This window comes from Festucalex cinctus, chromosome 6 (genome assembly GCF_051991245.1).
Source record: "Festucalex cinctus isolate MCC-2025b chromosome 6, RoL_Fcin_1.0, whole genome shotgun sequence".
NCBI classification, from domain to species: Eukaryota; Metazoa; Chordata; class Actinopteri; order Syngnathiformes; family Syngnathidae; genus Festucalex; species Festucalex cinctus.
Genome location: NC_135416.1, coordinates 16780740 through 16808264, shown reverse-complemented (window position 1 = coordinate 16808264; position 27525 = coordinate 16780740). Strand labels below are relative to the sequence as shown.

At 40.1% G+C, this 27525-nt stretch overlaps 1 protein-coding gene across 11 annotated transcripts in view; it reads right to left on the bottom strand.

The window, feature by feature from the left end:
- Nucleotides 1-27525, bottom strand: part of LOC144020930 (endonuclease V-like) — an 83672-nt gene that overhangs the window by 6872 nt on the left and 49275 nt on the right. The window contains exons 9-11 of one of the 11 annotated variants that reach the window (XR_013283997.1): nt 15579-16213; nt 587-639; nt 486-500 (exon numbers count right to left, since the gene is read on the bottom strand). The exons of 2 other annotated variants lie outside the window; for them this stretch is intronic. Coding sequence is in view for 6 of the 9 variants with exons in the window: in XM_077524856.1 (XP_077380982.1) it covers nt 16068-16213 (146 nt within the window). In the remaining 3 variants the exon portion in view is untranslated. Of the gene's footprint in view, nt 1-435; nt 501-586; nt 640-14085; nt 16218-27525 lie in introns of those variants that run through there. 8 more of the 11 variants (XR_013283996.1, XM_077524857.1, XR_013283995.1 and 5 more) reach the window with 8 other exon arrangements.

Genomic DNA, 27525 nt, shown 5'->3' with positions numbered 1-27525 from the left:
GGGTGGGATCAAAGTGGATGTAGACCGCGGCAGGAGGCTACTACACAAGTCAGGACATAAAATGATTTTTTTCAAACATCCCTCTTTATATGCGTCCTACACTTGTCTCAGTGGGCTTCATAGATCCACATCAGCTGCAGAGCATTTACTATATAGGATTACCTCAACTTGAGTGTGACAATGTGACAGGCGTCACAAGAGACGTCTCCACTGCAGGATAAGTTGGGGGGGGGGTCTTGGTTTAATCAATGAACAGCAGAGAGATTGGGGGAAAAAAAATAACATACTGATTCAGTCATTTCCCGTATCTGCCTTTGAACAACAAAAATGTCCAGTTTGTGAGTCCTTGCATAAAATGCTTTTGTGGTTTAAAGAATTTAGTTAGTATAGTCAAGTTCCAACTACTGCTCTGGTCTGAGCTCCTGAAAGTGTGTTATTGGAAACTTCTCGTTAACTAGAGAATGTAATTTCTAGAGAAATTGCATGTGAAGGCCAGGAGGCTGAATGAAAAAAAAAAGTGAAATTATTTGTAGTGATATTGAATCATGTTGAATGATATTGAATGACAATGAGAATATACAATAACCTGGAATGAGCTGAACATGTCGGAATGACTTGAATCCATCGAGAAATGTAGCACTGAAAAGAGAGAAAAAAAAACAAACAATCGATAGAATTTACCCAATAAATGTAGGGTAACAATTTGCATACACTTTAATTGGGTAAATATGAATCATCCGGTGTGGTTAGATATCACATTAATTCAGTAATTATGAAAAACTTAAATATGTTGGGTAGAGTTTATCTAACATTTCTTATTACGTTCAATCAATTACAAATCCTAATTGGGTAAAATATACCGACAATTTATTAGCATACTACTACTCTAAATTAATTACTATGTTGGACGTAAAGTGCTGTGATTGGCTGGCATCCAGTCCAGGGCGTACCCCAACTACTGCCCAAAATCCAGCTGAGATAGGCTCCAGCACCCCCACGACCCTTGTGAGGAATAAGCGGTCAAGAAAGTGGATGGATGGATGGATGGACGTAAAGTGTTATGAACGACACTGAAGGAGAATATATCATCATAAACAAATTAATTTACAGAGTTTTCATGAGTAAGACAGTGAAACACTCTACGTATATGCATTAAGTATGTGTAAAAAGCAGCGTTTATAATTGTGAATAAGTAAGAGTCATTGTAGTTTTTAGACCTGGTTTGAGGCCATCAATTGCAATGTACAAAATGGGCATCACTTTGATTGGCTGTTTAGCTAGAAAATGCAAATCATTCCTCCACTGGCCGGAAGACTTCCGCTGGCCGATGACATCACGCTACGGAAATGAGGAAGAACGATAATGAATGAATTCAAGACGAGATGAGAAAATAAACAAACAAAAACAAACTGCCATCTGTCAGTCTGGAAAGAGTTTCAAAGTTATTACTAAAGCTGTAGGAACCCCAGCAAATCATGTTGAGAGCCATTATCGACAAATGGAGAAAGCATAGTGGCGATCTTCACAGTAGTGGCCAACCTATAAACGTTAATCCAAGAGGACTGTGACGACTCATCTAGGAGATGACAAAGGAAACCAGGATAACATCTAAAGTAGTGTTGACCTCCATTTCCAAATGAATTTGGCACAACCTGGACGGTCACCAGACAATCCGACAACCATGCAAACCCTACATTACAAACTCACACCAGTTGCCAAATTCTTAACTTAACTGAACATGCATGTTTTTGAAATGTGAGCAACCAGAGAAATCCCACACAAGAACATGCAAACTCCAAACAGGAAGGCCAGAGCTGATATGGGAACCTCAGAGTTGTAGAGAGCTTGTCCAAGAATGAAAGCTGTAGATCGGGTCGTGTAGTGACGGTGATGATTGCCACTGTATTGATCCTTGATTATGGGCACATCCACTCTACTAAGTGATGCTACATCTAATGAGTGGAATGCAGTGCATGAACAGTGACTGAAACAGTAACGGTTAAGTACAACCTCCGGAGCACGGAAAAAAAAAAAAAAATAGTATAATACACGCACTGCCAGATTTTTTCAGGAAACACCCTCATTTAAGTCGCTCCACCTAGAGTGCTTATATTTCATGAAGGTGCGCAAGTGACACACTTAAGTCGATGGGAGGATCTGCACAGTTAAAAAAAGTCTGCAGCAGCAGCTCGCCTTTTCTGACTTAATCACATAGTAGTCCAGTTTGAACGTAATGTGCTTGCATTTTTGAAGAATTTTCTACTAAATGTCCCTAAAACATGACCAGCATCTTTACACTCCTTGGGGCATTGTGTAAATATGCTAACGTACAAAACTGGGTACAATTTTTGTATTTGCAAATTGCTGGTGGAAGTTAAATGAAGCTGAATGAGCCTTCAACTGCGGACGCACGCATGTCAAGTTGTACAAAAGGAATTACTGAATGACAGATGCTCTTTATATATCCACAGGGAGATCTGTAATGATGCGGTTTATCTGTTTTGCAGCATAGATGAGTATGAGATGTATTTCTGTTCGCACTGAGGAAGGCTGCTGATCGAGTGGCTCTGCCATCTTGGGTTCCTTCACACACCGTATAAATTATATAGAGTGGCCGTGTGACACAGTATCAATTTGTTTTGCTCTCTGTTATGCTACATGAAGTATACCCTCCAAAATAGTGCAAATCTAACATATATGTCTCCAATAACGGCACTCGCATGTTCTGCCTTTACTGGCTTGCTGAAGAAACTCGTTTTAATAAGCACAGATTACATGCGTCTAAAAAAATCTTGCCATTTCCCAATGTAATCATTTAATTCAGCCTGTCCCAATTACAAATGACTTTGGGCGAGAGGCAGGGTGATAACACCCTGGACTGGTCAGGAGCCAATCACAGAGTTCAAACTACCATTCACACTCACGTTCTAACCGATGGACAATTAGAGTCTTCAATGAACCTAATGTGTGATTTTGTAATGTGGTAAGATGGAATACCCACAGAAAACCCATACGAGCACGGGGAAAAACATACACAAGCCACACAGAAATACCGGAGCTTGATTTCAAACCCCTGGCCTCAAAACTGTGAAGCGGATTGTGCTTACCGCTAGCTCCCCAAGCTGTGCTTGTAAACTTGACGAAAGCACATCGTCATTCATATCAATCTGGGCGTATACTTAATACATGATTGTTAACGGATTTCATGGTTTATGTCTCGCTTGTCATCGGAAATGTATTGATAATTGTGTTATTTATGTGTGGTAAGCGGTAATTTTCAATGCATGTATTGATACTTCCACTGAAGTAAATAAGGCTTGCATACATGAACATTCAAAGTCCAAGACACAGGCCTAAAGAAACACTTTTGATTCTATAAAAATAAAAAATTTAATGTTCTATTTATTTCCCATGATACATTTACACAGTATTTTAAAAAATGTCCAGTGGTGCCATTTTTCAAAAAAGCAATTTTGAAACACAGCTGGATTATTTATTGATTATTAACTGCATGTATTTTGGAAAAAAAATAATTACCCTGTTTTTCCTCTACACATTTGTTTTTTTTGGGGTTTTTTTTTGCTCTGCACTTTCACATTTGATACACTTGTCATCTCTTCTTTTGTAGCGGCTCCCATTCTTTTACACCTACATCATTTTTATTTCTCTTTCTGTGAGCACAAAGCCGGCAGCCTGTATGCTCTTTCTTTATTTGCCCCTCGCGCCTGCTCGCCTTCCCACATTCAGCGCGCATTCTTACACTTTCTTGTTACCCCCTACCTGCTCTCTCTCTTTCTCTCTCTGGAACACGTAACAGCCCATATCTCACAGGTATGGACCATTCACCATTGTTGAGCAAGTGATTTCCATATTAGGGAGGGAGGGGGAAAGCTTTGCAGTCTGCTGTGTTAAGAAAACCTACAAGAGAAGAAAGGGGTGTGGACAAGACAAGATCATGCGGATCAAAACCAAAAAAAGCATTGATGACATGACCAAGAGGTTTGAGGTCGGCCGAATGGTAAAAATACAGGCAGGGGTTCATCTTTTGGAGTGCACGCCCCCCACTTTAAAGTCTAGAGGAGAGCTGTGTGGACTGTCAATGAGATGATGTAACCTCCCAATGGAGAAGCGGGTGGGCGATCACATATTCAAGGTCAGCGGTCATTTTCCCCGGAACGGCCTGGTTTCGATACCCCCCGCTGCCTCTCATATCTCGTGCGTGTGTTCTGACGGGCTGCAACGGCAAGACTTACCCTCTGAAGACGGGTCATGATACAAACACAAAGAGAATAAAAGAGTAGGGAACCCTCAAAATTACTTCAATGGGGAGACGAGGACGAAAGAAAAATTGGATGTAATGAGGCGAACTGTAAGTCAGATGGGGAAACAAGAGAGGGCACAGGTTTGAAAGGTTGACAGGCTGTTCGTAGTCAAACACTCAGTCACTGTCTTCAATTACATGTTCCCTTTCCTAGGAAAGCCCCCCACTCTTCCTGCTCCCCCTTTCCCTCGCCGTCTTTCCCTCTCTCGCTGTGCCGAGCACCGCAATAGCGTTATGAATAATTGAGGACGCCTGAATCGGGATTGAACATTTGTGTTGCGGTTGTGTGTGGTGCGGCAGGCGAGCGTTCACAACAAAAAGCCAATCAAAACAAAACCCCCAAATCTCTCATCTAATATTCTGCACGCGTCATTGTGAAAAGATACACTCTCCTATGCAGTTAACGCTGCCGAGCAGTCCCTCCTGCTGGGAGAGGACTGGGAGTGTTGCACTGAGTTTGGAGAGAGAGAGAGAGAGAGAGAGAGAGAATATATCCACTATGAACATTCCTGAATGATTCCTCACACTGGAGGGGAATCTCTTGGAAATGAGGAGTTTTCCACTGGGACTAAAAAGAGCTCATTTGAAGGGTAAAAGTTGGAGATCTATGTGAATGTTGAATGAGTGCAAGGAAAAGACGAAAGTGGTGCAGTGGATGTGGGTTTGAGAGAGCGAGGGAGGGCGAGACTGCGGTGAATGTGTGTGCATAAAAATTGTGTGTTTGTGTGGATACAAAACAGGCCGAGTACCTTGCCTAAGTGGCTCAGAAATGTGGAACACAAGGCAAAGGTTTGTGTCTGCATGTATGAAGGAGGGTGCGGGTGTAATTCCAGGCCAGGTGTTGCCATGAGACGCCAGAGTGTGAGCTGTGTGTGTGCGTGTGCATGAGAGCACATTTGCGTGAAGTCCATGTTTCAACTCTAGCTTAATTGGCCCAAATCTGCCTTTCAGTGACGCAGGTTCTTTGCCTCCCTCCATATGGACTCCTGGGAAAGAGGGTACATAAGTGTCAAATTCAACTAGTAGCCTCCTCCTCCTATATTCACATTATCTCTCTCTCGCTCTCTTTCACACACACACACACACCTGCCTTGCCTCCATCTGGAAATCACACCGAAGGATGTGTAATTAGGTCAATTGAAAGTTCATCACTGCATATATATAGTTATACAGGAACACACTCACACCCAGACGGCACATTGAACTCATGACATTTTGCAGACATATGTTGTGTGTGAATTGGGTCAAATGAAGCATTGGCCCCATTCTGCATCAACATGCTGTAAAGCATTCGCTTTTTGTACTGTAATGTAATCAGGATGGAAACAAGTCATCAACAAACATATTCGTGTACAATTGAATCCGGGGTCCTCAACAACTATTTGAAGGGGTCCACTTCAGGAAAATGTCATCACACATTATAATTCAGTCTCAAATGTGGGTCTCACCAATTTGCATAAAATATGTAGAATTGTAGCTGGTGCATAAATACGTTTTCTAGTGAGCCAAAGGTCCATTTATTGAGGTCGTTCAGTCAACACTCAATAACACGGTGATATTTATTTTCGGTGCTCTGTACGGCTAACTATGCCAGATAAACTTCAAGATCTCCCCTTGCGGATGTCATATGTACAATTTGACATCATCCTGCACCCACTGCGTATGCGGCAGTTGTACCCACCGGAACAGCCACAAAGGTGCAAGACGGCCGACAGAACAGATTTGTGCCACGAAAATAGAGATCAGTGGAGATTGTTTGAAGACTGCAAGGGAAGCCCCTAAATGCCCCTCCCCCTGAAACAAATAAAGTGACGAAACATGCACTGCTGTGTGTACACTTTATGCGCTATAATACCTTCATCTTTTCTTCACAATCATCTACAAATAACTGACACAACTTCCTTCTCATTCGTCCCTGCAGTTCCACGACACTTATTTATTTATTTACACAGCCGGACGCTGTTTCGTAGAGTGGGTTGTTCCACTCCGCAAAACTGGATGGTCATTCGATAAATGTTGGGCTTTTCCCTCATTGGGCCAGCCCAGACATGCGGCTACTGCGTGATGATGAATGGATCATCTGTTTGAGGCGTGCGTAAAACAAAAAAAAGATCTTCTCCTCATTTGAATGACAGAGATATGCCTATTTTTATGCCAAGCGCATGTCTGCCAGTCAGCCCTTGTGCGCTGCAATGATCAAAAGATGATTGCTGCTTTGGTCCAGTGGCTGCACAACTATAGTAGCAGGCTAGCAGATGAACTGCTAATAATACATCGACATAAACTCCTCTCGCATTATCATGCTTTCTACATGTTGTTCCATTTGTTTAAATGATTCAACAGTATGGTTTGTGTTAACTGTTTCTGAGTATTTACCTTGCACACCGGCATATTAACTCCACGTGACTTTTGAGATACTGCCCCAGAAAGCAAATGTGAATACAAAGTGCAGAAGGAAAAGCTGGACTCTGTTTGGTTGCACTCATGCACATTTTCATCCTGTCTGATTGAATGTTGATGCTCATAGCTGGTCTCCGTCATATCATTATTCCTGATCATGTCATCACTGAGCCCTATTTATATTGCCACTTGAAAGTAATGAACGGAGCCGGTGGTATTTTGGGGCTGATGTGTTTGCTTCGGGGGTCACTGGTATAAATTACAATGGTGTGTTTGGGTCTGTGTTGCCGGATGTACTTGCATATTTGAAGACCTCTGGCTTCGGTGCTTCAATGATTAAGAAACTTTGTATTGTAAGATAGATCTGCAGTATAGACAGAACAGTAGGATAATGGTTAGCATGTCTGCGTCACAGTTAGCAACTTCTGATTGCGTAGGATTTTTTTCCGACACTCCAGCTTCCTCCCACATCCCCAAAACACACTTCTGAGGTTAACTGGAGGCTCTAAATGACGTCTAGTTGCACATGCGAGTGTTAATGCTTGTCCATATGGGCCCTGTGATTGACTGGTGATAACTTTAGTCTGGACCAAGCCCCTCCCCCAAATCAGCTGGGATAGGTTCCAGAATAGCCGTAGCCCTTAGAGAGAGCAAGTGGTAAATGTAGCAGATGGATGGATATAGTTCTGTATATTCTAGCCCACTGGTCGTAAACTTTTTGTTTACTTTCCACAACAGAGGTACTAAGGTACAATGTGGGCAGCTAAGTATGATGTAATTTGATATTCAAGTTGATGACTATGAGCAGTCAGACGCTTTGACCCCCTGGAAAGCTGTCAGAAAACAAAATATGTGGCCACTGTTACACAAATGAGTCGTATCATGAGACTTGGCAATTATCAGAAATGCACAAGCCAGTTCCGAGTGAAAAGGTTACTGGTTAACTGTGATTCAACTAGAAACAATGTAGTCGCTACCGGTTCAAAGGATAATTATTGTTGCTACTGCATTTATTGTCTGTGAGAAAAGTAATATTATTATTTTTTGTCTTCTCCTGTCCAGTTGCATGATGCAACACAACAAGACAGAAGTATAAGAAGGTGGAGAGGAAGCCACAACTCAGACTATGAATGAATGATGCATATGGTACAGTTGCATAAAAAATGGCAGAAGGCAGCCAAGGTGACGGTGATATTTCCCTCACCTGTGCGACAGAGTTGAATTATTGCTGAGAATCTATTGTAAACCAGCAAGCCACTCTCCGTGGTGGAGCCGGCTGATTTAAATCGGCCAAATGAATGGCACATTTGTCCTCATGATTAATGGCTCAACATGATTGTTTCAGTGAATCTTATTGGCCGAGAAATTGCTTTGAGTTATACAGTATCCGGAAAGTTACGCAAGATAAAAATAAGTTGTCATTACATAAGCAAGATAAACAGAGTTTTCCTTCAGTGCTGCACAGCCGGGTTACACGGAAATGATGGCTACCAGGGAGGAAGAAGACAGGAAGAAGAATCAAAGTGATGATTCAGCAAATGAATGACAGCCAAGAAGAAGGCATGCGGCTCACTGCCGAAGCTCACAATGACGAGGCAGACAGGAGATGCTTTAGATGCAAACAGTAAGAAGACACATGGAGCCTCGCCTATAGATGTATAGTGTGAGCTTCATGCCTGGTACGACGGCACAGTGAAGATAAAGCACAATTTACGTCTTTCTCACATCTTGAGTCTGCAAGCCTTTCCAAAAAAACATATATATTGTTGTTGTCACGCTGATACTTTGATATTGGCTTGTGATAGTCCACCAGTTTTTGATAAGGAAGAAATCAGTCACAATGATTTTTACTGTCAGGACCCTCATATTCAGTTGCTGCTGCGGGCAGTGACAAGCATATTTATTGATTGTCAGAAGATTGCGTGAGAGACAGAATCGCAATGTTGGCTGGTGTCTTTGCTTTAATTTTCTCAACATAAAAGTGATTCGAAATGCTAAGTGCAAAGTATGACTGCATCCATGGTTGGAGTTTTCTTTCTTTTGGCATTTTTGTAGATGGGCACAATAAGAAATGTGCGCTAATGCTGTTGCAACAAGCAGCTCCTCTCATTTATTTTAAAGAGCTAATTCAATTGAGATGGCCCATTTTTCACTCAAACTCTCATTATTTATTTATTTTTTTTAATTCGTAAAATGAAATTAGCATGCATTTTCAATTCCATCCATTTGTTTTGGAGAAATCAGTAAATAACAAAAACTAAAATCCAACCCTTGAGAATTCCAATATAAATTCACTTGCATCACAACTTAGACCTGGTTTCACCTGGTCTAAGTCGAGTTTACTTTCTGTCACCAAATTCTCAGGTGGGCTGGGCGCATGTAAAAGATAACACCCAGCATGGTAGTCTGCCAAATTCCCAAACATAACGAGCTAGACTTGCTCCAGCACGAAATTGAAGCTGCGGCAGTTTTTATGCTGAGTGAAAATAAGGCCCTATATCTTCCCTTACACTCTCCTCCAATATATTATATAATATAATAATATGCACACAACACACTGTCAGGTTGCTCACTTGCTGCTGTTACAGAGAACACATCACACCAAACCTCCATCACCTTCACTGACACCCCATACGACAACGTCTCAAGTACAAGATCTTCCTCATCACCTACAAACTTGTGAACAATCTCGCTCCCTCATACCTGACTAATCTCCTTTATTGCTACTCACCATGTCAGTTCTACGGATGCAAACCTTCTCAACCTCATCAGCAAGCCAAAGTACCGCACTGTGCAGGGCAGACCCTTTGCCACCGCCATCCCAACCTTATGATACCTCGACATCCAGAACTCCTGCCCTTCTTACTCTTTCGTGTTTTTTTGTGTGTTTTTTTTAAATTGTTGTTACTACAGTTGATTGCCACAGACTGACTTTGAAGAAAGTATAGCAAAATAAACGGTCTTTTTTTTTGTCGACAGTAAAAAACTTTAAAAGAATATAACCTTTTTTTTGTCCTTTTATGGACCACAGCGAGCAATTGTGCGTCGCTTCTGTACGACAGCTTGCGGCTTGGCTAAATGTTTATGGTGGCGATAAAGTGCATAGGAAAGCAGTGGCTTGTTTTTAAATTAGCACAAAATACACAAAATAGCCAGATTTACGCTTGGCTACTCACAGGTGCAGTCTTTAAATTCTTCCTTTACCAAAATAATAATCTTCAGTTATGACTGACAGTTCCACAGAAGTATTATTTTATCATTGTAATGTGTATTCAAGTGGTTGTTTGCAATCGTGTAGAACTGTTTCTAACTCACTATCATGTCTTAAACTACAATCACAATACGAGACTTTCTTTTCTTTTTCTTTTTTACCAGTATCTCTCTTTTCACAATCCTGATCTCACTCGAACTACTAAGTGATACGTTTTGGTGTTCTGCTACGGGAAATGAGCCCACAAGCAGATCCATCCATGACAGAGGCTAACTTCCCTGTCAGTTCCTCTCACCAATTACTGCTCTCATTTCTCAAAGGGAGAGAAGTTGAGCCCTGTACGCACTGAAAGGAAAAAAAAAAATCTCATACTTCACTCAAACCACATATACAGTATGTAGCTCATTGACTCAATAAAGCATCCTTCTTCTGGTCTTATCTCCTGTACCGGCCCCCGAAGGTAATGTTGGCCTCTCCTTTTCATTTAAGTGTGCAAACTACATCCATTACAAAGCTACTAATCAGGGGATCAATATTACTATGAAGTGCCTTAATTTGCACAATGCAATCAGACAAATCTATTCTCCTGGCAACGGCCAAACCCGGACTTGTCCATCAGATTGCCAGATGGAGAGTTGTGATTCGTCACCCCAGAGAACGCATTTCTAAGTCCAGTGGCTTTTCACCACTGTATCCGACCTATTTGCATTGCTTTTGATGGTGAATGGTTTGTAATGCAACTGCTTGGTCATGGAAAGCCATTCCACAAAGCTCTCTTGAGCTAATCTGAAGACCACCTGAAGTTGGGTGCTGTAGTGATTGACTCGGCAGAAAGTATTTTCGCACTATGCGACTCTACTGCCTGGCTGTGTTGCTGTCATTGCCAAATGCTTATGCTCTTATAATAGAGCGGAAAGTTGACTGTGGAATATTTTGAGCGAGGAAATTTCACTTGAAATGTCAGTACTTTGTGCTCGACTCCAGCTCACCCATCACACTTGAGATACTCACGAGATGAAATAACACACGGACCGAAGAAAATACGTGTAATACAACGTGTAGCCTATCAGTGAACTTGCTAAATGTCTACATGTAGAATCACGGTTGACTTTAACTGTAGTGATGCATGATAATATCGGTGGCCGATAATTATCGGCACTTATCGATCAATTTGACATCAAACAGATAAACCAGAAAATCGAAAAATCTGCCGATAATTATCGACAATTTGATTTCATACAGCTAAACCAGATAAAGAAATCCAGCAATAATTACAGACATGCCACGTTGGTCCATCTGTTGTGCTTGTGGCTCATATCAATAAAATTCAGCTTCATGGTGCTTTACATACATTGAAACATTGTGCAAAGTTTGTACAATGTTTCAATGTATTTGTTAAGACTTATAGTAGGACTGGAAAGGATATTTGTATTCAAGTTAATTTTGCAAACAATTATCGGCTTACTTATCGGTTATCGACATCGGCACTTCTAAATTATTAGTTTATCGGTATCGGTCGAAAACAGCATTATCGCGCATCCCTACTTAACTGTGTTGTAGTTTAGCACATACAGTATTTCCTCATTTAACTCAGATTTTGACATGTTTCATGCAAGGCTACTTGTAACTAAACAATTTTGTCTTTTATGCGCAAACCAACGGCCGCTCTTACTTATTTATTGCTCAATGTCCTTTGTAGCCGCTTCGGAAGGTTGCCCGTTTGTGTCAATCTTAGATTTCAAGGTGACTTATAAAGCGTCTATTTGCGTCTTATTCAAGATGCTGCTGGTCTGGGACATAAATAATACAGATATTAGGTTGTCAACGTGTCACCTTATAGATCATTCGGACCTTTGAATGGTTTGCAACAATGACAACTAAATGCGATTTTTTTTCATACAGCGTCTATTTAATTACTGAAATTGAGACCTTCATTCGTACATGAGTTTGGTTTATTAAAAGGACAGTGTGCAGTAACATTAAAAACCACCAGATTTAGCAAAATGCTAATTTCCATCTGTAGTCCTCATAAAATAAAATTACATAACAGTGAAAAACTACATACAAACAACATACGAAGCATCAAAATTACATTCAACTAACATATGAAGTATCAGATACGCAGTACAGCATTGTTAAATTACATATCCTATAAAATAAAAGAGGCAGAATTATACACATCAATTTACAAATCTATAACAAGCACAAAATACATAAATCGTAGAGGTAGTAGTTATAATATGTTTGCTATTGAAGCAACAACAGTTATACTTGTGGCTGTCGTTTTATAGTTCTCATCAGAAATTGTGATGAAGCAAATATAGGGCAAAATATACCTTTTTGGCTTTGTTTGTTTCAGAGTATGTTGGCTGGCTGTTGCTCGAAAGTGGCTTTGAATCTTTAATGGTGGGTGGTGACTGGTAATACGTAAATTGGCTTGATAAATGCAGTATACAACCAATTAAAAAGCCATGTGTTCCTTTTAAAATACACACAGAAGTATCCATATTTAAGCTAAACGCTGCTTGGAACAATAATGTAGGTACTGTCTTTACACACAATACAGATTATTGAATGAGACTTTTTTTTTTCTTTTCTTTTTACAGCAGAGTGAAAGTTGAATTTCCCCTTGAGGGATTATAATGATTACACTGTAATAAAGTCAAATGAAACATTTAAAAGTAGTGAAATCCACCAGCTATATTTCCTGCAGAGTCCATCTGTTCATTCAGCTTCTCAATTAGGAGCGGATACAAACAAGAAGCAATAAGATTGGACTCGTATGTGGTTTGAAAAATGGAAGCGCTGTCGTAGGAGAACAAAAAGATTGCTGCCCTCTGTCAGAATCTTCGGACTGAAAATAATGCAAAAGGGAAGTGGAGTTTGAAGAGCTCTGTGCCTCTGAGAGTGAGCGGAGGAAAATCAAGTAAGTGTAGATGTCAGAAAGGACAAAACTGCAGTCAGAACCTGTCAGATCATGTGATCAACAATTCGCCTTCAGCCGGAACTATTGCAAAAATAATGAATTATTAAGCACACGCTCTCTTGGATGGCTCCTAAGTTAACTAAATGTTACAAAAATGGATGCAAATGCTCAAGATAAGCGGGTGCAACCATAAGCTCAAACTTTCAGCGCTCCGGATTGCTTGTCCACCACGAGGACTCCTTCAGGAGACGTGAACATTTTTGTTTTTAATTGCGTGTATACGAATTGGGTCTCTGGTGTGCCAGACCACCCATCAAGAGTGAACCCAAACAGCCAATGAAATAATTTGTTGTCTGCCTGTTCTAGAAAACGTCCTGTGAGCCCGCACTTAAACATATTGAAAAGGGAGCGCTTGCAATTTTCATTTGCTCATTGCGGGCACACATTCGCAGCCTCGCAAAAAATAAAAGTTCAAAAACTGATATGCCATTTAGGGCTCTATTTTCATGGCACGACTGTAAAAATAATGATTGAGGGTTTCATGTCCGCTGTTCTAATACAGTACAGTCAAACCTCGGTTTTCGAACGTTTCTGTTCTCAACCAAATCAGTTTTCAAACAGAAAATTAGAGAATTTTAGGTCTCTGAACTCGTCTAAAAATTTGTCTCTCAACCAAACTGAAAAAAGCCGAGCGTACCTGAATGCGACTCACTCGGGAGCCGAGCTAATTCGAATGCCCAGGATGCTTCCTCCGTAGCACATTCATGTTCAAAGTTCGTTTGGAGCAGACCTGTTCATTGTTATTTATGCAAATCTTTTTTTTTTTTTTAGTTTTGCATCGTGTATTAGCCCCTAATCATGGGTCCAAAGAAAGCAAGTGCAAGTGGTAAAGCTGGTGAAGAAAAGAGGAAAGTAGTGCGCAGAACTATTGAATTTAAAAATGAAAGTTTTTTTTTTTTTAGTTAACTTAATTATAATGGGAAGAATTGTTGCGGATTTCGAACAAATTGCTTTTAGAACAGCCTTCTGGAACGGATTATGTTCGAAAACCGAGGTTTGACTGTATTTATTGTATGAATGAATACGTCTTGTTCGGTCAATTGTCTATCGGTCTATTGTGTGCCGGTGTTAGACGTGGTCTGAGTTGGTGTGAGATTTAGACCATCTTTCTCAGTTTGGTCATTTTTTCCTCAAGTGCAGTGGTTTCTTAAAAAAAACAGGAACAAGATGAGGTTTATCACAGAAGACAAAAACTCAAAAGCAGCGAGAACAGCTCATGCATGCGTCTTCAAAGCAGCAGACGGTCAACGGAGGCATTCATCAAACTCGCACCATATGACATTGGATTCGCATTACGAGCTGCCGAGTCGTAAGCTCCGCCCCTCAACTGCGCCATTCCTCGCATGTATGCAGATTGTACAGAATGAAAAACAACACAGCTCCGTGCGTAGGAAAAAAAATATATATCTGTGTTGCAATATTGTGATCTTTAAAAGGTGCTTTTTACTTAGCCACCAGTAGCAGTATTTTCAACTTCGTGTTTACACGCTGCTTGTTGTTTTTTTTGTTTTTTTTAAACCATGACTTGCAGCCAAGTTGTTGTATGTTATTGTTTTACTCAGTTGCTTTACGGTTGTATAATTAATATTTTTCTTTACAAAAGTTGTTTATTACCGTGTTAATTTTCACAAATCAGTGTATTATCTATTCAATACTTCTCTTATTTAATGTGTAATTTAATTTGTATTTATTCTTAACAAAAATTGTGAAATTGAGATTTTATAATTAAAATAAATTGTGATATTATTTTCATAAGATCGTCCACCCCTAGGCTCAAGTTTGCTGCTACAGTGACTCACTATATAAACAGCGTATCAATACAGGGTGTCTCAATAGACTTTCTTCATCATTCTTACAAGTGATCTATTTTGTTGAATATAATATGTCAAAGAACCATTAAAAAATATACTCCTGTGGCTGCTCATGTTTAAAAAAATCTAATAATAAATACATACTGTATATTAATAATACATGTGCATTTAAAATAAAAAAAATGTATCAGTGTTGCTGTAGTAAAAAATGTTTACAGCATTAATACATAGCTGAAAAAAATGCCTTGTAATAAGAACAGTGTTCATTTTATTACCATAGCAAACTCATAAATTAGTTGAGCGGCCTGCATAGTGTACGAGTGAGCAGAGTCTGCCAACCTTTTTATTAATTAAGCCAAGGCACATATATTAAATCTGAAAAAATATATAAATCGTGTATAATAATAATAATATTAATAATAATAATAATAATATAAAAATGTTAAAAAATCCAAATTATTTGATAGAAAACTTTTTTTTTAAAATAGTGAAAATAGTTAATTTGCCTGCTAATGACTTACTTTTATTATGAAGTAATTCAATTACTAACTCAGATACTTTGTCGAGCAAGTAATGAGTAACTATAACTAATTACTTTTATAAAGTTATGTTCCCAGCACTGCAGTTGAGTGCAGTAATTGGACAAATTTTTGTTGCACAGTAAAATGTTAAGTTTCAAGCAATGATGGACAAAGTCTTTTTGTTGTTATTGAGCCCTGTTTGCATACATAAGGGAGCAAAAAGTCATGTGTAATTTGATAAAAACCAAACAAAACAAAACAATCCATATAGATATTTTTCAAACAGGGAAACATATTTTTCCCCTCAGAACGAGTGTACAGTATTTACCTTACGCCCCCTGATGTGGGAGCAGTCATGTGTTGCTCCCCGACCCCTCCTAGCGATCAATACTGCCCCATCTGACCACTTCTATTTTTGGATCTCATCCCTGCGGAGTCAGCTCGCTCACCACCACCTTGTCCTTGGTTTCCGTTCACCTCGATGGGCCCGCCTGGCAGCTGCCAACTGCCAAGTCTGACTCATTTGAAAAGAGCCACTTGCTGATGACACGTTACACACAATATGCTCTGTTACTATTTGTTAGCAGTCGGCACTTGCAGTCATTTAAGATAATAATAAATAATTCCTTGCAGTTCTCCCACCACACGACCATGCATATTTATAGATGACCAGAATATCAGGGACATTTATTATTTATTAAAAAGACACCCAGTGTAAAAATCAAACTGACCCAAAAATGTAATGAGAACAGTATATAAAAAGAGTCAAGCTGACCCATATCCACTTTAAATGTAGGGCGAGTGCATAAAAACTTCTTTACAATCGGAACGCGTCTTCTCGGAACACCTGCACTCTTAAAAGCTCAAAAACGCACGCACGCGCACACAGACCGTATTTGCACTGCATTTTGCAGTACAACAAAGTGCTGATCATCTTCAAAGTTCTTTTTGCCGCATCACTCACTTTCTGAAAAAAAAAAGAGAGAGAGAGAGAGAGAGAGAGAGAGAGAGAGAGAGAGAGAGAGAGAGAGAGAGAGAGAGAGAGAGAGAGAGAGAGAGAGAGAGAGAGAGAGAGAGAGAGAGAGAGAGAGAGAGTGGGAGAGAGAGCGGCATTAGTCACAAAAAAAGACACACATCACAATCAAACATAACTTAAGCAAAACATAAAATTAAATGAGAGCACAAACATCCAAATTGTTCATGATCATCCTCTTGCATTCAACTGCTCACCTACATATTGACCAAAAAATAAAAAATAAAATAAATAAATAATAATAATAATACATTCAATTCGTAATGCACTTTTCATCAGCCTGATCTCAAAGTGCTACAGAAAATAAAATAACATAAAAAGAAAATAGGAAATAGAATACAATCGGATTTTCAATTAAATGTGGTAAAACTGAACCCAAAAATTCAGCAAAAGCTTATTGGACACCAACTGATAAGAATGTGAAAAGTTTTAGTGGGGTTTGTTTTTAAAAATATCATTTAACAAAAAGTCCAAAAATTTCTGATTTCAACCTCGACGAACCCAGCCATTTTCCAACCAAAGTGTGGGAGGGGCCTATTTGAAATCTGTAAATGCTCTGAAGCCCACCATACTTCAACAAGACGGTCAATAATTACTAAACATAAATTTCATAACCAGAATATGTAAACATCTACACAGTGGTCTGTATCAAAGTAGCAGTGAATTGCTTGTGTGTGTGTGCTCTAAAGAAGAGACCGTTAGCCGTCTCCATTATTGCTTTTCAAAAATGCGGCCGCTTCATCAAGTGCAGCTTGTTTGGCAAACTGACTCGCCACCCAGGACACTTGCAGTGTACTACGCAGACAATAACAGGAAGGAGAAGTGGAAAACGGAGTGTCAGTGTGAGGAAGGCGGCCCAGGAGCGAACACAGAGATTTTCATCAACTGTCACCGTGACAAAAGGCTACTAAAAGGGTAGAAATTGCGACTTGTAATATCTGGAGTGGACATTACAAATGCCCTTTGCAATTATGAAATTGCCTTGTCCTGTCAATAATGAAATTGCTGCCCTGAAGCCACACTTAGGTGGGCCATGTTCGCAAGTGAGGGACTGCGCATTGGCTTGATAGCTGAAGCACATTTCTTTTCTGTAAAGCGGTGATGTATTTTTTGTATTTGGATCCAATGTAGTAAAAACACACACAAATGCTAATGTTCTAATGTTAATGCTAACTTGCTAATGTGCAACAAGACTGTGGGGGAAAAAAAAGTATGTTCTTGAGAAGGTTCAAATGTTCAACCCCAACCCAGATAGTGATCACACAACAGAAAACGGAGGCCATATTTTCATTTCCAGAAAAGGAGACATTCGGCCCAGCCATTTTTTTCCCCCCTAATAATCCTAATGTGGACCTTAATGACATTTTCATAAGGCAAACCCTGCAACGATATCGGAAGCTCACAGTTTGCTTTTATTGCTTTATTGATGTAATGGTATGAGGTTTATTGCAAAATTGTGTGTATTGATGTATTGTGGGAAGGTTCACAGCACACATTTGAAAGTTTTGCCTACTAACAGTGATTCCTTAGCTTAACTCTTTGACCGCCAAAAACGTTTAATAACGATTAGTAAAATCACGACGTATGCTGCCATAAACGTAAAATGACGTCAACTAAGTTTTTTATTTTTTTTTCTCAGTGTAACGTCTAAGTGCAGCGCTGCCTGGTCAATGGGTTGTGGAATCCAAAACACTTTAACAATGGCCAGCTGATGGAAGCATTGTATATTTTTTTTTCGTGAATGATCAAAGCCTTTGTTGTATCAAAGGGTTTTTTTCGATAACGTGTGGCAGTAAAAGAGTTATGTACACAAATTCACATCAAGCAAGAAACACAGGACAAGTGTCTTTTTCTGTTCTTACTGAGAGGCTTAGAGAAAGTGTAGGCAGTCAGACAAAGTGGAGGTCTACTCTCAACAGTGGCCTCCGCCCCCAGCCAGACAGCGACAATGTGTTGCGGCCACATTTTGTATGTCGGCGTGAGTGACCTGTCTCACTCGATTAATTGTGAAGCCACGCTAACACAGGGGTAGCCCAGGAGGGACCCGGAGCCACTAAATGCTTTGAAAGTGTCCATAATCAACGCATGCTTCATTAGTTCTCCCATTTTTTTTTTTTTTAAATTAATCGGAAGATCAAAGTACTGTAGCTCCTCGCATACACGGCTGCTTTTGTTTACATAGCTCACGATCGAACTCGGCCCTCTGGTTTGGAAGTGCAGAGTGTTACCAGTGAGTTAAATTTCAGGACCACCAACATGGTTCAGAACCGTATTTAAATGCTTAGGAAGTGAAGTATAATGCTCACCTAATTTTACTTAAAAAAAAAATAAATTTAAATAAAAATGTATTACTTTTTTAACACAAAAGAATAGGCCTGGGCAATTACCAAAATAAGGGACAGGTGCACGGCACGGTGTCATGGTGTTGTGGGCATCCATCCATCCACTTTCTTGACCGCTTATTCCTCACAAGGGTCGCGGGGGGTGCTGGCGCCTATCTCAGCTGGCTCTGGGCAGTAGGCGGGGGACACCCTGGACTGGTTGCCAGCCAATCGCAGGGCACACAGAGACGAACAACCATCCACACCCACAATCACACCTAGGGACAATTCAAAGCGCCCAATTAACTTGCCATGCGTGTCTTTGGAATGTGGGAGGAGACCAGAGTACCCGGAGAAGACCCACACGGGCACGGGGAGAACATACAAACTCCACTGGTGTTGTGAGCATGATGTGTGAAATCAGTGTATATTCTGATTGTGCAAAGTTTGTACATTCCCTTTAATCCTTACTGCAGGCCATCATTATGTAACCTCATACTAAACCTCAAAGAAACCACAATTTGTCTCTTTCCTTAAAAAAAAAAAAGGTGCAAAAAAATATAATGCAAAAGAGCAGCGTGACTCACCAAATTTACTTTTACCATGGATACTTGTAACAGCACAGTCTTTTCTTTTTTACAGATTTATTCATTCTCTCTTCCTAACCGACCGGACAACACTACACATTATTATCATTATTATTATTATTATTATTTTCTAGCCACTTGTGCAGTATAAACCGCTACAACGAATGCACGTGACGATGCCTGTAATTGGCTGACAGTGCCGTGTTGAGTGACATTGCCGTTTTAGCTGATCTAGGACCTGTAGAGTGCGGTTTGCTGTGTTAAGCGCCGATTGCGAAACTTGCCAGCAAGCTAAATTCTCACAGTATTTGTTCATAAATAGTACGAGAATACATCTTGTATTGCTCCCGCTGATACGTTCGCAGCCGACGTATTAAGATCAGCGTTCAGAGTGTAGACGGCATGAAGTTGTGACGAAACCAGGAAGTGCCTCTCTCTCTCTCTCTCTCTAGTTGCCTCTCTTACCTTGCAAGATCTCCACATAACATCACACCCAGCGACTCATTTTATTGGCTACGAGCAACTTCCTTGTCACATGTCAACCTACGGGAGCTGCCGTGGTCCAAAAATGGCAAAGATGCCTTTTGCTGCATTTCGTGTAAGAATTGAGAATTACTTTATAGGACTTTTGAGGTCCCGTACGGGACATAACAATTTAGCCCAAAAATACAGGGCGTCCCGGATAACACGGGACAGTTGGCAACCCTATTTGTAGGCAGTGCGCATCATAATGTGCGTGTTTTTAGCAGACTGCTAGCTAGCTCGTCTCTGGAGCCTGCTCCAAAAAAAGCATCCACCTCTAACGTTATTCACAAAAGACTTCTAATAGACATGGCAACCAATAAAAGTCAAAAACACCATCAATTTACCCTCCAGCACAAAATTGAGCAGAAGCCAACACGGTTGTACGTTTATCCAATTACACAACATATTGTGTATGTTTGTGGATCTGTACAAATTCTTCTTTACCGTAGCAGACTGTCACGTGGTGTGAAGCAATCCGTAAGGTTAATTGGCCAGACATAAGTCACGTTTGAGTAAAAGGCACATGGCAGCCCATCTAATGTTTATCAAAAGTCACCTGACAAAATTCTTTTGTCTGATGAGACGAGTGAATGATGGCGCTGGCAGCATCATGCTGTGCGGATGTTTTCAAGCAGCAGCAACTGGGATACGAGTCAGGATTGAATGAAGGATGAATGCAGCCTGGATGAAAACCTGCTCCACAGCGCCCCATGCAGATCTTTTCGCAGGACAACTGCCCGAAGCACACAGCCAAGAATATAAGTTTGATCATACATCTCCGGAGAGAATTGAAAATGACTGTGTACGGATGGCCCCAATGGAACCTGATGGAGGTGAAGAGGTGCTACAAAAAGGAATGGCCAAAAGTGCCCAATGATCGCTGTGTCAAGCTTGTGGCATCACAGTCAAAAAGACTTGAGGCTGTAATTGTTGTCTAAGGTGAATGAACAATGTTTTCAGCAAAGGCTGTTAATATTTTAGATACATGTGATTTCGAGTTACATGGTGTTAGTTGCCATTAGCTAGTTGCTATAATGGGGAGTCTAGATCTCCCCTTCAAAATAAAGAATTTATGAAAACGGCAAAATCCTAACAGCGGAAAAAGTACACTTTACGGATGCACTAATTAGTATGTTATAGTTTAGTATATGTTACACTTACAATATAAAGAATATATATAATATAATATAGGGATGTTTGATACCACTTATTTGCAGACCAAAACAAAGTACTCCATCCAACTCTTAGTCATCAATACCAATAACACTAGTACTTTTGACACCCAAAATTCCCCCCCTAAAAATGCACGAAATTGTTGACTATTTTCTATTCTTCTAATTTGTAGTTCCTGATCGTAAAATGGCCACAATGGTGGCCACTACATCGCGAGTACCGATACCTTAAAATAAGGCCGTTTATCGGCCAGATAACTGCTCCCTAGTTTAAAGCATAAACGAAATGTATGAACATTTCCTTCACAAGAACATATCCATCCATCCATCCATCCGACCAATTATCTACACACTCAAAGCACTGTAAAAAGTTTTATACTGAATACAATAAATATAAAATCGCAAGATCCTACGAATGTGACTTACGATCACTTGCAAGATTTGACGCCACACCCATCAAGCAGGTGGTATACCATTATGTGCGGCACAGCACAGCTGGTATCACACTTAGCGGTGAATATAAAAATAGGAATGCATCATGTTCTTATTTCACTGCCTATTATGCTCCCATCTATTATGTGGTCTTTCCAAAAATACACACTACTTAAGTGAGAGAACATTCTCATTATTGAATATGGCTGAATTCCACTGCATGTGTGCCAGTCTTGCACATATTTGGACCAGTCCAGATTTACTATTTTCCTTTAGGAGGGCTGTTAGTAAAAAGATAAATGATGAGTGCTGTTTTATGAAACCAATTCAAACTGAACCGAGGTGAGTCCATGACTCAACCGATTAGATTTGAAGAGTGTGTTAGTCTAATGGGCAATTATGCATAGTTTTTAATTAAATATAGGGCAGGGTGATACATGGAGTGTACACTAACAGAGTTGAAGCAGTAATTAATAAGAAAAAACTGTATATTTACAAAAACACAATTACCAACGGTGGGTACACTTGTATTTTATTGCAAAAATTTATCAAGTTGGTCATGTATTACGCATAGCTTCACCACGATTTATTCACTTAATGACAAGGAAGGGAAACTAAATTAAATTAAACAATCTGTTTATTTGACATTATTCACATTTTATCAAACTTGCTTCGAAACGCCGCACACACGTACATTTGTATCTCTACTAAATTCATGTATTTTGTATTTACTCCGCTTAATAGTCTTAACAACTTCCAGGACTAGTTTATATATGAATGGAAATATGAATTTATGGGTCAACTTGTTTCTGCATTTTTTTTGTTTATTGCTTTGTTAATTACTTTGTATAAAAATAGAGTGCCACAAGCGGAAGTGCTGCTTATTTAATCTTAACCGCAGATACTGTATACTACTATTACTACTACTACTATGAAGGATAATAATAATAACAACAACAACGACGACGACGACGATGATGATAATAATAATGATATATTTTCTTCCTCACTGTATTTTCTAGCAGCTCGAATGTAACACGTGTGATTGAATATCCATCCATTTTCTTGACCGCTTATTCCTCACAAGGGTCGCGGGGGCTGCTGGCGCCTATCTCAGCTGGCTCTGGGCAGTAGGCGGGGGACACCCTGGACTGGTTGCCAACCAATCGCAGGGCACACAGAGACAAACAACCATCCACACTCACAAGCACACCTAGGGACAATTCGGAGCGCCCAATTAACCTGCCATGCATGTCTTTGGAATGTGGGAGGAGACCGGAGTACCCGGAGAAGACCCACGCGGGCACGGGGAGAACATGCAAACTCCACCCAGGAAGGTCCGAGCCTGGACTCGAACTCAGAACTGGGAAGCGGACGTGCTAACCACTCGACTACCGTGCCGCTGTGATTGAATATATAAGCTTAAAAGATTATGAATTGTCTTAAAGTCCAATAAGTGGTCTTTCATAAATGTAAGAAAATACTTTTAAATTCATATGAACAGTAATTTTCAAGAAAACACTAAGATACAAAAACAAACAAACAAACAAAATTAATAAATAATCGATTCAGGGTTTTATGAATCGATATTGTCTCGAAAAGGAAAATTTATTCGGTATTGATTATTCGATTTAACCAGAGACAAATTAAAGTGGCTGATTTTGTATCTTGAAATGCAAAAAGGCAGGAGCAAGCCGGGACACTTGTGCATAAAATGACTGCACTGTGGCAAAAAGAGGAGACGCAGGCAAACCAATAGAGAGAACAGATCTTCACCACTCCTGTACACTGTGTTGTATTCTTTCTTCTCTATTAAGTTTAGCTTCGTTTGGTATCACGTATTCAACTAATTATTTAAATCCGCCACAATTATGTTTTGCAGAGAAAACGTGGTTTTTACTTCATGACATGGTTGGTCATAGCCGAATGGAAATGCTTACTATAGTATAATTATGTACAAAAATGGCTTCGGTGTCATAAAATTGAGAAATTAATTGGCCGTGTTCTCCCTGAAGCTGTCTTACAACATTTTGTTATACTGCGAAGCCCGAGCTACAAACTTTGATGAGGCAACTCAGGAAGCTTCCAAAGCAAAGAAAGAGACATCAATGGTCGATCTTCAGACTTCAACAGATCGATGCACAATTATCTCTGCTCACCTGTCTGACCTGTCAGTGTGCAACTGGACTTGCTTTCATGCACCTGGAACATTGTGTCAAAAGTGAGCATGTGCAACAATAACGTATTGGCCCACTTGTTTGGTACACAACATGATAGCATTCACACTTGACAAAACAAACATCAACCCAACATCTGTTTCTTTACTAAAACATGGATGCTCCAAAAGACGGAGGATATTCTATTCATTTTAATGTGAGGGTTACTTAAGGTAACTGTGGTGCTTGAGCTGCATCAGATGTCTTTATGAAATTATGCTAAACACTTTGTGGCATTAACATGCCTGGAAAGATGACAAATACACCACCTGCATGACAATCAGCAGCAACAGCAGTGACTCTGTGTACTGGTGCACAATTCCAATGCTAAGAAGGACAAACTGAGTGCCGATTTCTTCGCTCCAGTTCTCCAACTTCTTATTAACAAAGACAGTGAGACGTAACGTAATCAAGGCTTCTTCCCTTTCATTAATATTGGTGAACAGATTGACACAGCAGTCTATTTTTTTTCATCTCAAGTGAAATTGTGAGGATAAAAAATAAAAAAAATAAAAAAATAAGCAGTGTTATGGCCAAAATAGCAGTTAGTATTCACATCTGTACACAAAGACTGTAAAATCTACAAACATATGTGATGACACAGCTAAAACCAAACACACCTACTGACACCTGCATAAAGAAGTGTTCGCACACACAAAAAGTCAGCACATTTTCAAACAGTAAACAAGGCTGTGAGATGTGATGCCATGCTGGTAAGGCTTCAGGCATTACGAGTCGACTGCACATAACACATGCCTACACACACTAACAGAGCCATAAACATGAGCAGTATTTTCCCATTTCCTCCACAGGCGAGAGCACTGGAACTCTTCGGAGGGGCCGAGTCCGTCAACTGGTAATAATCTGCCTTACACGTCACACTGCCAGGGAAATGAATCATGGCGGATGGGGTCACTATGGTGAGTGTGTGGTAAAAGAGGGCCCAAGTGAGCCATAAAGGCCGTGAATGCTGGCAGTCGTAGTCCTCCATTCTGTGTATGTGTGTCCCATAGTGCTTGTGTGCTCACAAAAAGCCCGACGATATTAGTTCCAAAACAACAGGGGAGGGAAAAAAAAAAATCACAACTGTACGGCTCCTCTTATAGTTAGCAGGAAATCTGGCTAAATCCAGAAGAGCACATGGGTGGGATCAAATCCATGGTTATCATTGACCATCATTAGGACTCATGTGAAAGAGATTCAACATGACTGAAGTCAAACAATATAAGCTGCTAACACTTTCATTAAGGCATTTGGATGTGTTTGCAAGCTTGATTTGTTAAGAAAAAAACATGCAGAGTGGTGCAGTGAGATAAGAGTGATCAGGCTAAAGCATTTTTTTTCTTTGGGTTATTTTTTAGATACGAGCCGTTTTGGACGTGTGGAACTGAACTCAACTCACAACAAGCGGCACTTTGTCATATAGTGAACAATTCTTCAAAACAGGAATTATGATGTTAAACTAAACATACAACAGAATGACACATTTATTTACATTTATTATACTGGCTAACAAATAGCATCTATGTAGTGGCGTTGTAATGCTCTATGCAATTATATTTGAAAACAAATGGTGCATCAGCACATGTAGATAGACAATTTAAGAATATTCACAGTTATACATTATTTATCCTCTGTGAAAAATTATGAATATTAGTGCAACTTAATGAGTCAATTACTGTAGTACATTTGTGTCTGCATCACTATATAATTGTGCGGCCCAGTGGCCAAGGTGCACACCAGAAGGAGCTGCAATTAATGAATTATGATGCACAACCTTTTTAATTCTTTACATTTTGTTTAATTATGTTATTACTACATACATTTTTAACAGAGAACCATATTTTATAGTCCTATTTTCCTGGTTAAAAAAAAACAAAGAAAATGTTTGTTATTTTGGGGAATCTTGACAGATTGATTGCATTTCCATTCTTTTCAATGGAGAAAGTTGAATTGAGATAAGATTGTCGTGAGTTAGGAGTGTTTTTACGGATCAAATTCAATTTGACTCAAGGACATGTGATCGAAATTGTACAATATGTTACATGGCAATACAAAGTTTAAAACTAACATTTGTAAGTGTAAAAAGGTATATGCCCCTATATGACTTGAAGCATGAATTATTTTTCTCACTATTTCAAATTTTAAAGTTCCCTTTTAAAAGAGCACAACAGTGGCTACACTTGTCACTCTCAAAAGAGAAACTATTGGTTTGAAGTTTCACACCTGCCCCCATAACATCCAGTAGAAGTGCAAAGTAACTTCTTGAAGAAAGCATGATTTCAGTGGATAGTAAACAGAAACAGGCCATTTCCACAGACTGAATGCTATCTTGTCTCTTGTGGTCTGTCACTGTCCACTAAACTGGCTTCCTCAGTTGACTCCACCATGGGCACTGACAACTGATGAATTCCAAAAAGGTGAAGTCAGTGAGCAGTGAAAAGCCTATCTGTCTGTCTGTCTGGCTGGCTCGCCTTCATTTCCGCACCAGAGCAGCTGCTCACCAACTATCACCAAGCGTTTTCAAGCGATGCCCTCAATACAACTCACTGCATTGTGAAGGGGTCAGTGAGTTACGGGATGATTGATGGCTGACATAGAAAGTGATGGGGAGGAAGAGAATTGGACGGGGAAAATATCTCTGAGAAACAGCAGACTCCTCAGGTTGCTGAGACTTGACATTGGACAATTATTATGGAGGTCGAGGACTGTCCCCATATTGCATCCCGTCAGTGAAAAGAACTGACTTTACAGACAGAGTAATCTATGCACCTCAAAATTTGCACTACATATTTTAGCTCCAATGTGTCTTGGTGAACCATTGTAGCCTCATAGTCATCATAAATTGGTACAGACCACATATTGAGTGAGGTACTTCAGTCTTATTTTCACCGTCTGTCCATCCATCCGTACATTTTCAACACACCACTTGTATGCATTATCTTTGCAAGTGAACTGGAACATATCCGACACAGTAAATTCTACCAATTTGAAGTAAATTTGACTCTATTTAGAATGGGACCAAATAGACTCAGTTTTAGAGTAAACTAAGTGTTAGGGCTGTCAGCCCGGGCCCGCCAAAGTCTTCGCTCCGCTGGCGTACGTGTCAGCTGGTGCCCGTTTTCTTAAAGGTAGCTTCGAATGTGTCAGCGTGACACTCGACGGACTGATTGGACGACTGTGCCAGCGCGATGTTTCTGGGTGGCGGCCGTCCTCGACTCCCTCGGATGAGCAGCTCCGGACCTCTCCGCCAATCACTGACCTACAACTGACCGGACTGCCCCAAATAAAAGCGCTGCTTTTCAGTTCCTCTGAGCGGCTGGAACTTCTTTGTGCAGCTCACCTCGTGTCACTACATGTCTCTTGTTGTCAGTGTGATTGAGACACTCAGTATTTTTGTGTATTCCTTCTGTGAAGCCGTTCGCTCTTCTTTGTGTATTATTTTGGTTTAGCCATTTGAGCTTTTGTGTATTTGTTTGGTTAAACCTTTAATTCTTTTTTGTATTCGTGTTTCCTTTGTACTCCATTTGTTCCTTTCTTTGTTCCTGGCGGTAGTCTCTGTTAAGAGCTATTGGGCGCTCAGCTACTGTCATCGTCCCTTGTTCTCGTTGTCAACTAACCCAATTAAAACTGTCAATTTTGATTCAGCCATTTACAAAAACTCTTCGTTTTTGTTACTTCCCTTCCCCTAGCAGAGCCGGTCGTAACACTAAGATGTACACTATGACAATTAAAAAATTGATAAATAAATAAATAAAAGTCACTCAAGGATTGAGGAACGAATTCACAACGTTCAGCTTTGGAGATTGCCACACTACCACCTGAGCTATTCCCCTTGTACGGTTTGCTTTTCTCCAAGAGACCAAAGACATCGTTTGGTCTCTTGGTGAGGAAGATTACATGCAATCATGGACATGAAAGATATATTAGCAGAAAGCAGGAGCTGCGTGGCTCAGGGAGTAGATTGGCCGTCTCCCAAGCTGATGGTC